At 39.5% G+C, this 14,449-nt stretch overlaps 1 protein-coding gene across 1 annotated transcript in view; it reads left to right on the top strand.

Annotated features, from left to right (window-relative positions):
* Positions 1-14,449, top strand: part of LOC113210115 (RNA-binding protein Musashi homolog Rbp6) — a 74,472-nt gene that overhangs the window by 53,396 nt on the left and 6,627 nt on the right. Inside the window, exons 4-7 of the mRNA XM_052269088.1 lie at positions 3,764-3,796; positions 6,097-6,180; positions 12,372-12,437; positions 14,326-14,383. Coding sequence (XP_052125048.1) covers positions 3,764-3,796; positions 6,097-6,180; positions 12,372-12,437; positions 14,326-14,383 — 241 coding nt within the window. The remainder of the gene's footprint in view (positions 1-3,763; positions 3,797-6,096; positions 6,181-12,371; positions 12,438-14,325; positions 14,384-14,449) is intronic.

Below are 14,449 nucleotides of genomic sequence, written 5' to 3' on the forward strand. Positions count from 1 at the left end.
AAATATTTATTCAAATGTTATTTGCAAACTCAAAGCGAGTGCTGCAATTCCTCGCAAACTATTATGTATGGAATGCGCACCTACATTTCCTTATATATGTAGGTCGACGGCATTGGCCACTTTTTGGCAGAATCTCTAGTCCATTTAGCATTTATTAATTTTTGTAAATTTCTAATGTTAACTTAACATTCCACACATTTCTTTGACGCTTCGGCGTCATTAACGATTTTTTGACGTTTCTTTCCTTTTCTTATATCGTCCAAAACGTTGCGGAATGTACACTCAAACAAATCTGAACCTTTTTTTTTTTCAGGGATTCAGTCTGTGATCCGTTAGTGTGAATTATAGAGTGGTAGCACCCGAATTAAAAGACAGGCTTATTTTGAAGTGTTAAAGACTGCAGACTACCCTGGCAATTTGACCACGTAGTTAGAAACTCTGTTCGCAGCATACTTTTAAAAACTCGGGGTTGTTCCTAAAGATATTTTTCTGTGCCACAAGTAAGCGCTTTGAGCTTTGTTTTCTCGTAGAAGTTTTCTCTAGCTTAACATTTCTCAAATACGTACTAAACATTTCAGGCCGACATTCGAGATACGCCCTCTTCCCCTTACCATCCCGCCCCTTAGTCCGCTCTTTACCAGTGCGCAGTTGCCGCCGCCGCCACAAAAAACCATGTTAGACTTATTTCTCATATTTGAAGCGACTTCTCATATGACGTCATAAGTCTATAAAAGCCGCTTCAGTTGTGCTATCTGTTTTTTAGAAATCCACAGAGGTTCCCTCGTTTACATTGGCAATAAGTTCTCGGCAACGTTTCTTTTTGGAAATAAACGTTGTTTAGTTGTGGTAAACAGTACCTTTGTGGAAGTAAAAGGAGCGATACGCACATCTGGCCATTTCTGCATGTTCTGTATAAGATGATGAGCAGACAATTTTTCGACTTACACATTTATGTACTTAACGTAATTGTGATATTTTTAAATACCAGGTAATGGTTTTAACTATAAACTATAACTCACAATAAAATGCAGAGTAGCATGTATTAAGTTGAGCCAGTCTATTACGCTCGTTTCATATTAAGGCTTAGTCCAAATTTTGCATTGCAACGTGCCATACTCTTGAGTCAACGAGTTCCTACTCAACTTTATCTTCTTTTTCTTTAGCGATTTTGTTTCTAATTGTTCCTCTAATCTATTTTCTTGTTCCTTATTTTATTTTGTTATATTTATTTTTTAAAGTTCTCTTTTATTTTACCATAGTTGGAATTTACGTTGAGCACCGTTTATCAGTGCAGTGAATCCTAATGTTCCCTTTTACCATTTAAATTGTGAATCTTGCTTCAAGCACAATCTTAGTGTGGTTATCTTTGCCGCATCCTGCAGGGATAGCCGCATTAACAAGTGTTTCGTGCAGGTTCATTGATAACGATGTAAGATATCTTTCATGAAATTTCATATCTTTTCAGTATTTACAAACTGTACAGGTTAGGTGAGATTGTACATTTTATTGTATCTTGTAAGCCAGGATTATCAGAAGATTGTGTAACATTTGTGATTTGTACCCGGTTTACATTTGTCTTTATCGTGTCCTATACATTATACCTAGACCTATTTATCCAACCTCGACAGTCGCTTTCAACTTTTGTCAGGCAGTGTGTGCTCGTGCATTCTGACCGTCTATGTGAGATTTTGAGACTTTTCGTAGTTATCTTGTTCAATTAATGGACTGATTGGGTCCCTTTTGACCCTGGATTATTTTTTCTATCAAAACTCAATTTTATTTGTAGCTAGATCATATAGACAATCTCAAAATAGACACTAGACTAGATCATGAAATTCTCTATAGCAAAATGACCATTCAGACTAGGGCGACATTAGAGTCTTATAAATTTATTCTGATTTTCTAATGATTTGTTTTAGGGTTTCAAATAGAAAACTAAATATCTAGATGTATATTGTTCTTTTGGTTTCTGTCGCGATTTCCGTTTGTTTTGGAATCTCAAGCTCACAGGTTAAAGGACAGAAGATATGCGACTGCGAATGTACGATACACGGTATTAGCTTCACCAAAGTAATATTGTGTATTCCTGACATAGGTGGAACCTTTCCTAGCAGATAAGCTATAGCCGTTTTAGCTTCAATCAATGTAAAATAGTGCATTTCTGTATAGCCGGTATTACTCAAATTTGTCATTGTAAACACTTCATAATGATAGTATTATGAAAGTGCGTTATTGTACATTGGTTATGGGCTCCAAACTTCTTCGGGCTTCGCTGCGATTCCTGCTCGTCAAGTTTACAACAGTGAGACCTTACGCTAGTGTAACGTTCCTGGTGGAAGTGGAGTCTAGATAGTATTTATATTAATTTTGTACAACGAAGACTAGAAGTGTTTATCCTGCTGCACTCATGGATCAATGGACTTCTGAGGTATAATTTGTGATATCCTACCTCACGCAGCAATGTAGCACAAGACAACTAATATTAGCGGTTAGCAAACTAAACCGTCAATAACATAGAGTAATGTCGTTTAGGTCCATATTCTCGACAAACCTGTAACATCATTGTCTTCGTAGATGTACTCAAAATATATATTGTCTGTTTGAAATAAAAAACATTGAACTATGTACGTTAAATACTGTTGTTATAATTTTGTAGACTAGCTAGCCTCTAGAGTAGACAATGTAGAATAGCCTCCTATCCTCGTAGTAGTGTCCTTGTAGATCTCCCTCGACAATCAACACTCCGTTCGTTCAGAAGGACCAGTCTGGCAAACTATGAAGAAATTGTGAAGAGAATGCCTTATTGACAATAAAGTTTAATTAGAAAGTGACGTGGGCCTTTTCCACGAGATTTTCGACTGCACAGTAAGTTGACGTCTAATAGCAGAGCGTGACGAAAACGGACTTGTCAGTAACATTCCAAAGTATGAGTATCAGGTCTTAAGCTAATGGTCGTGCGCTCATTTACATTGAAGAAGGAACATTACAACTAAAATTTATGTAATGTGCAAATGATCTTACAAACGAAATTTTCGTGGTTTATTGTACTTACGGCCCTGACAAGTCTACGCATACTTTGTCTAAGAGTTCAACTCATTAGTGTGAAAAATTTACTCTAAAATCGCGTTAAATTTGTATAAGGTCATTTCGTACTAGTTCATCTTTCCAGGAAGCCCAATTGCAGTAGAAAGGCGCTAGCAATGATAAAATCGACGTTAGTGATTACCAATTGTCAGTTATCACTTGTTGTACATATGAGTGGGCTTTGTTGTATAGGCGTGTGTATCTAACGTCCAGATCGTGTGTGTGTAGTAGATATAAAATTATTCAAATTTAATAGCGTACATTCAAATATCTCAGTTCTGTTCATACATCCGTTTACGTATGTTAATCGGATTGTCCTGCTCTAGGAAAAAAGTAGTTTTGTAGACTAGTTATATTTATATGAGAGTCTAGCTGTTATGAAATTTCATGGATGCTATCTTCTAAAGCTACAGTTTTGTTTTGTTTTTCCGTATACCTTATGCGTTTGTTTCATGTTCCGTATTTTTTTGTCTATTTTTTATTCTCTTTTATGCCCCTCTATGTGACTAATACATCTTTTCCCACTTCAAATGCCGAAATACGCAAAATTTCTAGAAACCAATTATAGCAAACAGGAATCAGTTCTCTAGACTTACTACAAAATGAAGTCAATGCTAGGATTCGTGTGTCAGATTAGATTTTCCTTGGTTACTATTCTCTTTCTTTTTTGGTGTTCTAGATTTCATGTGGTCTCTGGGAGCTTTGCCTGAGGGTAAGTACGACAAAGCCAGCCGTCAGCATGATGCGCATGAAGTTGAGGCGTAGGTGCGCCTAAGCCAGCGCAGGGAATATATATTTATGTTGCACTTAATAGGCTCTTTGAACGTCCAGTTCTCTGATGTGGATGTAAATTTGTAGAAATTGCGTTCTTATGAGTCCAATAGAACTCGTACTCGTAGATCATAAACTATCGTGCTTGGCGTTCTTCAAAGCTACACAAGTTTCTACTGGTATTCGATTATCTAGTATCAGTACAGTATACGCTACTGGTATCTTTCGGTAGTAGGGATCGTAGATCAAGTCTTAGAATATTGGGCTGGGCAATGCTTCTAAAGTACAATAATGAACAGCTTCCGCCTGCACTTATCCCGTCTGAAATGGTTTAAATTGCACCTAAAAGGAGATATGTCAATGTAATCAGTTAACTGACCAACAGGGCTGGAAATTAACAACCAAAATGGTACATAGAAATTACTCTCGGGTTAACCTCAGGAAATTCAAAGACCTCGTTTAAACGTTTGTCATATTTCTTCCCTGTTAAACTCTAGTTTCTCTTTTTTGTGTTTTTTTTGTTTTGAAATATTTTCTTTGTTGATATATCGAATATGTGGTATGCAATGCAATATTTATGGATACATCATTATCAGTAGGTCTGGCTCCACACAAATGGTATACATGCGCTCAGTGTATTGATATGTAGGACGTCTGTTGAAGTCTAAGTCACTTTCAATGGCTTCAAAACAAAATACTTGAAAATAACCACGTTCATGTGTGGTTCTATAAGCTGAATAAATCATGACATCTTCAATATCGCATATGTTTTATGCTCTTTTAAACTCAGATCTTGCAAGAACTTCCGTTAGAATAGTAGATACTTGCCTTTTTTCACCAGTCACGCTTCTAAAATATTTCGTCCTGAAAAACCTGCAGTTATGCGGTCCGTTCAAATCATTCTACGTTGTCCTTAAGGAGACGGGAGGGGGCGAGCAACTATCATGCCATTTTAGATTGAGAATCACCACAGGAGTTTATTGCTGTATACAGTTTATCAATGCTTACGAAAGCGTGAGCGCAAGAGTGTGGAGTTAGGGCAACGGGGAGAGGGAGGGAGTGGGGGACAGGGTGCACGAGAGCGTGGAGTACGGTGCCTTTTCCTCCCCCGCTCCCTGTACCTCGCCAGTAATCCACGCTCTCGCCCGTGCGCCTTCGTGAGCGTGGCTTGGGTAAGATTCCCAATGATGGACACCTTAAGAGATGCATCTGCCCAGATGGACACCTCCTTTTCTTGCGATCTGAAGTACGGAGCGAGGTAGTTTGGCTCATTATACCCCGGTAGGGGTTTTACTGGAGCATTAGTTTCGTGCCTAGATCGTGGTACAGTGTCCATTGGGCGGGCACCTTGCCCTAAACTGAGTTTAGCTTATTAGGACCCAGGTGTTTCACCCTTGGGTACAAGTAGAGATGTACGAACATGTTTGGATCCGAACGAACTCGAACGAACCGAACAAAACATTTGTTTGTTCGAGACCGAACATGAAGTGTTTGAGAGCGATATGCTCCAAAAATAACGTTTTGAGTGGTCGTTGTCAAACAATGTTCAAGGCGTTGCTCAAAAAACTTGTCTTCAGGAGCAACGCAGAAATGAAGTGACGATGAACAAGTGATATTTCATCTTTCGCCTGGCACCAAACTGATAAAAAACATTATGAAAAGAGAACTTCTAGGAAGACTGTTCGTGCACTGTTTGTTCGGATATGAACTCTTAAGTGCTCGGTTCGAGAAATTACAGAGGTGTTCGTGTCTGGTTCGGTTCGAATTGTTCTTCAAAATTTCTAGTCGTGTCTGTTTGTATACGAGCCAAGGCTGTTCGCACATCTCTGGGTACAAAAATGACCGCTTTTAACAATTCTAAGAGTAACGTCATAGTATTTGTAGAACCTGGGGCACGTGGTATTTGAACAAAAGTAGAAAGCCATAATGGAGTCAGTAATACAATGCTTTCCTCATTCTGGGCTAGCATTAAATGCCTCACTATAGTGGACTCATTTTTGTGTCTTTTTTTGCTTAGAATACGTTTATTATGTAAACCTTGTCTGGTCGCCATATCACCGGTTTTGACCAAAGTTATCAGTGTTATTTAGAACTGATGTCAGTAGGGTGGTGAAGGTGTGAAACGAATTTGCATGGTTCTCTTGTGTCATCATTTGTAGTCATGCCAAGATGTTGTAAAAAAATCCAGATTGCTCTTTATTAAATGTGGAGTAATAATGAATGTTTTGTTTCTTTGTGCAGGTTTCCCAGCAGCTGCATACGCCGCCTACGCGGCTGGCAGGGGTTACTCCGGTTATCCTGGCTTCGGGCTGCCCTATCCGACAGGTAACAGCCAGCAACATCTGGCTGCGGCCAGCTTGCACCACCACCATCACCACCACCCCCTAACCCTGCTCCCCTTGCCCTTAGACCAGCTAAGTGCGGTCTACGGTCCTAGTCACCTTCCTCTTTAGACCCAGGGATATCCTTTGTCAGTATTTTATGCTTGTCGGCAGTTGGAACGAAGTGTGTTGGTAAGAGCAGGGTACTCTGTAGTGTACAGCACCCTGTGCACCAAATGCACTTTAACGTTACAATTGCCATACTTGCATTTCCTTTCCTACCTGTTTGGGCAACCAGTATGGCTCTAAGCGCTTGATAAACGCATGTGCATTGCTGTGTTTTTGTGGTTTCTTGGTATTACCGTCATTGCATCCAATATGGACTGCCTGGGTGATTTTGCGTTTCTGGTTCGGGCTGTGAAAGTTTATATGGTACTACTTTCGTTGCGTCTATGCTGATACCTGAGATTAAAATGATAAACAGGAAAAAAAGTTGACAGTCTTCGATGTACACTTACGCGTTTATAAATTCTTTTAACATGTGATATTTTGAGAATTACTATTGTTCTCTCACACATGGCTCACTTATAACATTGTGCTATCTAAGTGATATCTCGTCAGCTAAATTGGCTTTGCTTTATCTATGTGATCCCAATCAATGTAAAGGGCTCCGCTAAATAGTTCTGGGGCATTTTACATTAACGCAGTTAGTGGTTTCTCGGGCATTTTTCTGTTAGAAGATAAGCATTCTTCTGGCTAGGAGCAGTTATTCTTCTCATGATATTGTAATCTGCACAATCTTTGTTGATTTTTTTGCGCCGGGTGCGATGAATCTGTACTCATTAATATCTAGTCTTTACTTCTTGTCATTTAAGGGAAACATTTCGTGATAGTCTATGACATCAGGGTCAAAGATTGTGTAGAAATGGGATATTAGAAATCATGAAATATCGTTCATTTAGAATATTTAGACAAACAGCAATACTGCTACTTCACCTTATTCAAGGCATATAAGCATTACTGTAGCAAGATTCAGTCTTTGTGTAAAATTAACTGAAACTTCCTTAGGAAATAGCCAGAAAACATACTATTCCCTTCCTTCAGACAGCTTAAACTTTCAGAAGGTTAGGTGTTCTTTTAGTTTGCCCATCCCATATAGAATGTCTAGTACTTGTAACTCGAGACAGTGTAGGTTTTACTTGCAACAGTAATAAGTGGTTTCTTTATGGACGTTGTAAGGACAACGTACCGTATCATCTTTTTTCTGACTCGGATTTAAAAAAAAGACATTATTGCGCACGTAAAAGGATTTTGTGGCCTTTTTATTAAGTTTTAAACGTTCTGAGGCCTTGGTAAGCAATTCGTTCGCTTTTCGACTGTTGAAAACAAATTCATATAATTTTAAGCACTAACGTAATGTATATTGTACTTGTTAAGGTTACTGTGATTTCGAAATTTTGGCAAAGAGTTGCCCTTGCCTTGTTTGCAATACAATTTATTTTGTACCGCAAATTATGTTCTTTTAATACAAACAAGCATTTCACTCCGAGCCAATATCAGTGCAAGTTTTGGGTACCTAAAGATATTGATTGTTTTGACTAAATAAGTGTTAAACTGTTGGCGGCCGTAATTATTTATGGAAAATTATAAGGATGCCAAATTGTTATTACTTGTATCGCGCTAAATGTGAACTAACAGCTCTGCCATGCCAATGCTTTGCCAATGTTGCCGTTACTACATATTTATACCTCCAAGTGTCAGAGGATATCCCTGGTTAAGCGAGGGAAATACTCATTCAACCAGGCTACTTAACATTTCCTCCTTTGATATTCAATTGGGGTAATGCCGTCAATGTTAGGGTTTTATGTTTTTATCTGTGATTTTGTGAAGTAGCTCTGTACTGATAAGTACGCAGGACAGACGAACTGAGATATTTGCATAATGTTGCCACCTATGTACAATGAAATAGGATAAAAGGAAACCCTACTGTTGTAAAACCGTTAAGTGGGTGTAGTCAACTGTGGACTGAATAGAATCCAACTTAATTTTCGGGCACCCACTAAGCAAGATACCTTCTAAAGAACTTTGTGAAAGCTGAAAGAAGAAAACCTGAATTTTACCAGCGTAACAAGAAAAAAACAGCCTCTTCGTAGTTTAGAAGTTATCGAGAAGCTGTTGGAGTGATACCTCAAGATGATAGTGCAGAAAAACGTTGCATCTTTCTCGAAATCCAAATTATGTCACCCAGAAGAAGATTTATAGCCTGGCTTATGCATTGGGTAGAGGATTCTTCTATAACCTTTCGGTGCTGTTGACGTATATTCACGCACATGGTATTCAATAATACACACCAGAATAATGCGAACACTCTTAAATGTGATCATTGGCTAGACATTCAGTAAGTGCAAATTGTTCAACGAGTGGAATCGGTTCAACTACTCCTGACAAAAAAAATATGTGCATAATTATGCCATCTGAAATAAATCATTGGTATACCGCAGTGAAATATTTCCCTCAAAGGCCTTTCCTTTATCTCAACTGAACAAGCAACCACAAGCCTTTTCAATCAAAAAGTTAACTTTTCTAACTGGACCTTTTTTTGTGACCACGTTTGGTACTTTTACAATTGCAAATCGTAGATTCTGGCGAAGTCACGCAGAGTATATGAATTGAATAGTTCTTAGATCTTCTACCCTAGAGCACGTGTTATGCAAGGTCGAAGTCCCATGAAGGCAGTTCTCCATTCTTTGAGGCAAATCTCTTCCTATTATTCAAAGTATTACGTTTCTCGCTTAGGAAACCATCGCATCGTTAAAAAATGTGTTTAAGTTAAATGCGTCATAATCAATCTCATTGTTTTATGTGGATTATCACGAAATCATTTAACGTCCTGATCCTATTTGAATGAACGCCTGTGTCTGTTTTAGAAGTTGTATAATTGTTTTAGTCTAGACCTTGGTAGATGCAGATTCTAACGCACAGTTAACATGGATCTAATCTAATACCTGACACTGCTATTGCTTATTCCTTGTAAATACGCAGGGTATACATAAGGTAGCCGATCACTTGCCGATATCCCTTAAATGTGAGACAGGTGAGCTATTCCAGCAGGGGTGCCGAGGTACGTACTCCGGTAGGGTCCTCAAGGGGACGTATCCCGGTACCCGTGGGTATTAATCGGGTGGCAGGGTACGTTTCCCCCTGTTTACTTCCACTACCGGCTAACCCACCCCAGTCCCCTTGCTGGCGACCATAGCGTACATTAAACTAATTGTTTTAGAATAGTTTGTGTTTAGGTCGTTTAGATTCAATAATTTGGCTTAGAAACATAATTACTTACTAACTTCAAACTCCCTGCTCGGTGAACATTAAGGCTGACATCCAAGTGGTAAAATGTAGACTTCGACCTTGCATAGCTGGCTACTTCGTAATTTTACGGAAACTCGAAAACCCGCCAACATTTAAGTTTGCGATCGAATGTGGTTGTGATTTTCAACACATAAATAACGGGGAAAGGGTGCAGAACTCATAGTACAGTAGTAGCTGTCGTGGACATCGATATGAAGCTGCCTGGAGGCCTTGAGGGAAGCTGCGCAGATTTCCATTCACCACATGGATCCATCTCATTTCTTCAGCATCAATACATGGGCGAGTAAAATTGATTTTACGTCTAGTTAAAATCATATCTTATGACCCGAACGTTGCTTTAGATATAGAAAAACTTGTTTGACTTTAATAGTAAAGCACTGTTTCGGTGTAGTTCTTTTGTCGTGCCAGAAGTTACCTTTAATATAGCCCTATAAGATGTGTGTCCGACTACTTCTGTAGCATAGTTGACTTTAGTCCAAACCTCATTCCAGCTCGGATTTCAAGAAATGTGTAGACGTTTGTTGGTTTAGCAAATATATCGTTTTCTTGGTGTAAGTCGTGTAGAATTATTCCAAGGTAAATGGCAACTGACGTTTTGAGGTTGTAGGCATTATGTATCTATTTAGTCAAATATATTCTTGGAATAATTCCTGAACCTCGGTGTATCTAATTGTATGATCCTATTCACATATTTTCGTAGAGAGGTGAAACTTGTAACAAACTCTGTGTGTAGTTTGGAATTAGCTAACACAAACCTCGAAAAAATGTGCTTTAGTACTGGTCAAAAAGAATGAACGTCTGTGTGAAAGGTCCCTAAAGATTATGACTGAGTCCTTTTATGATAGCGTAGAAATAGAACGTAGCACTTCAAATGTGTCCCTTTCCAACTCGAACTTATATGTGACATTTTTGTTAGTCCCTGGATTGCGTATGTTGAGTCTTATATTTCCCTTACCCGACCGAGTCTTAGAATCTCTCCGTGTAACTTAGATAAATAGATGTCAGTGTCTTTTCCAGGAAGTGCCACTGTATTTTCACACTTTGTAGCCACCAGCAGGCTTTGTATTCAGTTAAACAAAACTTAGTTTTGATGATTTTGCTGTTTCTTTGTGTGTACCGTGTCAATCCTTGTAGTATCGGCCGTGGAAATTACACTGAGTTTTCTTGGTTTAGCAGCGTTCTTCCATCAAGCGTAGTCGTCACAAAACCAATTTAAAAACTATGTAATGTTTTAGAGTTTAAAAGTTAAAGAGCAATAGATGAAGTTGTGTATTTAAGTGTGTTTTCCATTATTAGATTTGAGTGACCACTTAGATTTTGTGGCCACGAAACATTCTAGATCAAAAATAGACTTCAAAAGTATTAGTATCAAAATTTGTAAAATTTTAGGTAATGGCTCCTGTGTGATAGTTTATATCTTGTGAATTCATGTGTTAACCTGTCTTTACATATTGTAGTATTTACGTTATGTTGGTTGTGGTTATGGTTACGGGCTGACTTCTGTATTTCAAAACAATAGTAAATTTCGATTTTGCGCGGTAGGTCAGATTAAAACGTAGCTCGCACATTCAGGTCCTGTTTTCTAGATAATGTCAATTCTTTGAGTATCACAAAAAGTATCTCTCCTAAATGTGTGTGACTCTGTATTTCCATTCCTTTTAAGTCTAAAGTTGAGTGTAATCTGAGAAGAAATGTCTTCCTTGTCTAACTAATGGCCACAAACGGATTCTCATTAGCATTCAGACACACCGTGATGTTGGGTCTGAAACATTTTCTGCATGATACATTATTTTGTTAATTGCTAGAGTTAGCGTGGTTGTGGTAAAATTCCTTTTTTCTGCGCCAGAAATATTCAAATTGGGAAATCAAGTGTTTGAAGTTTTTGCTTGTTTGTCCTATTAATTAATAAGCAGTCGGGTTCGGCAAGTAGACTATGGGTTGGTGGTATCAGAGCTATGAAACGGTTCCGGGTGCTGGTGCATTCCGGTCTGATCGCCAGTTGTGACTGTCTGTCTTCTCAGGCAATCACTCTAAATCGGCCAGGAACCAGAGGTGCTTTCGATCTTCGCCGTCAAAGCTAAAAGTCTTAAGAGCCGTGTCTGCTGGTGGCCACTATTTGTCCTGCATCCGTAGGCTCGCACTATGGCAAGAGAGGTTGACAGCTCGCTCGTATGTTGCAAGCGAGTGTGACCAGCCGGCTGAGTGCAATGGACGAGCTGACTCCCCCCCCCCCTTTCCCCGCCTCTTCCCCTTTCCTATTTGGCACTAGAGGTCTGGTCTCAGATTAGAGCAAAACTTCACATTCCACCGATTCGGTGCTGGTTATTGGTACCGGCCTGATTTAGTCTGGTTCCTCTCAGCCGGGATCATATGGAACCGTTTCCCAGCTCTGAGTGGTATTTCCCAACCGTTTAAAAGTAGTTGTTTTATCCTAACAGTTTTCCTATACCTGTAGTCACTTTTCCTGAGCACCCCCCACCCCTTTTCCAAAAATATTTTTCTAAAAGTGATATCCACATCAAACATTGCTTTTAAGTTACTTTATTGATATGTGTGGTAAAATTTGCCGCTTTGCGGTTTAGGTTCTGGATAACACACGTTGCATATAGGCTACACTAGTAGCGTAAATTTAAATGAAGGCTTTGGACTTACTTTACAGTCATAGTTATAAACGCCTTGTTTCATTCAATTTAAGTTTTCCCTCTCCACATTTAGAAAAGTGTTGAACTTGTAACGCCGTTTATAACTATGACTTAAGGTGAGAAATAATAGATATTAAAAACCCTATCTAACTTTGCGCGTGCGTGTGTGTGCGTGTGTGTGCAGTTGACCTCACCAATGGCCAGCTTACCCCCAACAACAACACTCCGCTTCTTACGCAGGCTCTTTCAGGTAAGTGTACTGTATGTTTTAACGCCTTAGCGTTAGCATATTTTAATGGCAATGTTTCGCCCTAATTACATGAAAATAAATGATCAAAGTTTGAGGCATATTGGATTTGCGACGTGGCTCTCCATATTGGATGCACTACAATGTAGGCTAGTTACCTTGTAACATTGTTAGATGTATTTCCTTGAAAACGCACCAATAGTGTAAAGTAAATCGAAAAATGTAATATATTACGTGACAAAGTTAGATTTAAATTGCATAATAACTCTAATGTAGGTTGGAACAGAATGTGGTCGACTAGAGATCACGAAGCACTCACTAAATGCTTATGCATTAAAAACGAAAAGTGTGCTTCGTATTTCGGTAGCTGAAAAGATGTAGGACGAATGTTTCAGTTTCGAAACAAACTTGTGATTGGCTTCTACATCTGCATGAAGATAGAGTCTTATGCCCTTGTCAGCTGAGTGGTACGTGGTCTGTTTTAATCTTGACTGGGGTCCGAGGATTCGGTTTCGTTGAGGGCCTTAAATGCCCTGTTACAACGAGCGCCCTTAATTTTAAATTATAATTGAAATCATGCCAATTTTTAACTTAATGCTTATTTGCCTGCAATCCTTCTATTAACTTGGATACATGCACACGGTATGCTAATCTGACAATCCTCAGAGCATGGCCCATCACCATACTTCCCGGAAGACAGCTCACCCTGCTCTTTTTCTCTTTTCCTCTCTTTGACGGAACTACCTCAGATCTGTAGAGCTCTATTTCGCCATGAGCCATGCATGCAAAGGTCTGCCACAATCTCGTTGCGGGTACGATGAGTGCACGCCGTACTCACACGGCCCATTGTCGGGTGTTCCAGTGATGAACAACTACCAAGCAGCAGCAGCCGCCGCTGCACAGGGGTTCGGGCCGCCAACGTCCCCGCATTCAAGCCGAGGGGCTTTCCCCGCGGCATCCTCGCCCGGGCCTGGACCCATGGACCTGTACTCCTCCAGTGACTACGTCCAGGCGGCGTCCCCCCAGCCACAGGGAGCGTTTCCTGCAATGGCTGTGAGCCGGGCACCTGGCATCAACTACAGCCCGGTAAGGGTGAGCGTCCCCTTGTCCTGTGAGAACTAAGCAAGGTATTTCCTTTTCAGGACCAGGTTGCGTATATAACTCTCCGCTGCCTTGAGGTAGCACAGCTGTCACTGTACTGGATAGCGTGTTTTTTGTTGTTGCTCTTCAAAATGCCGGCAGTGGCGTGCTAAGTATGCCAGCTCTTAATGTTAGAAATCTTTTAATTACATGTTGTTTCCAATGAGTTATGCGTTAAGAAATTTTCTTGACGTTATTGGGCAGGTCACTGTGAAACAAATTTAAAAACGTTTTATATTTTTCATAAAATGTAGCAGATTCACTTTTATATTTGTATACGGCAGATTCAATGTCAATTTAGATTGAATTTAGTTAATCTTAACTTAAAACATGCCTTATGTTTCACACGCATTGAGACGAGCATTTCAAGGCTTCTTTCATGTAAAATGGTTAGAATTTCTTTTTCCATTAATCACGAATCCTATGCGTCATCTATTTTTTACTTGATTATTATATTATCCCCAGCTGAGAGGGCATATCCGCTTCGCATGATATGCATACGCTTCCCTTTCTTACTGTTATGACAAGTAGAAACTTGATTACTTGCATCGTGAGCTGCATACAATACGTACTGTTTCTTTTTTTCTCACCTGTCAATATTACGTCTACAAAATCATAAAGTAATTTATTCTTTGGTAAGAAATCACACTAGCACGTTTATCAGAACCGTATAGCTTTACCAACACACGTTGTCTCAATCTAGCTGTAGTAGTTATGTAGTTTTGACGCTAGTGTAACGTATGTGTTTCAGGGTCCATTGATTCCCGCTGCTTTCACCAATGGGTACCACTGAGCAGCGTCACTATTAGGTAAACATCGTCTTTTGAGATTACGTGCTTTCGTTAATCAAGCAGTCCGTTGGCACGTCGTTACTC

This window comes from Frankliniella occidentalis, unplaced genomic scaffold (genome assembly GCF_000697945.3).
Source record: "Frankliniella occidentalis isolate FOCC.00 unplaced genomic scaffold, Focc_3.1 Scaffold82, whole genome shotgun sequence".
NCBI lineage: Eukaryota > Metazoa > Arthropoda > Insecta > Thysanoptera > Thripidae > Frankliniella > Frankliniella occidentalis.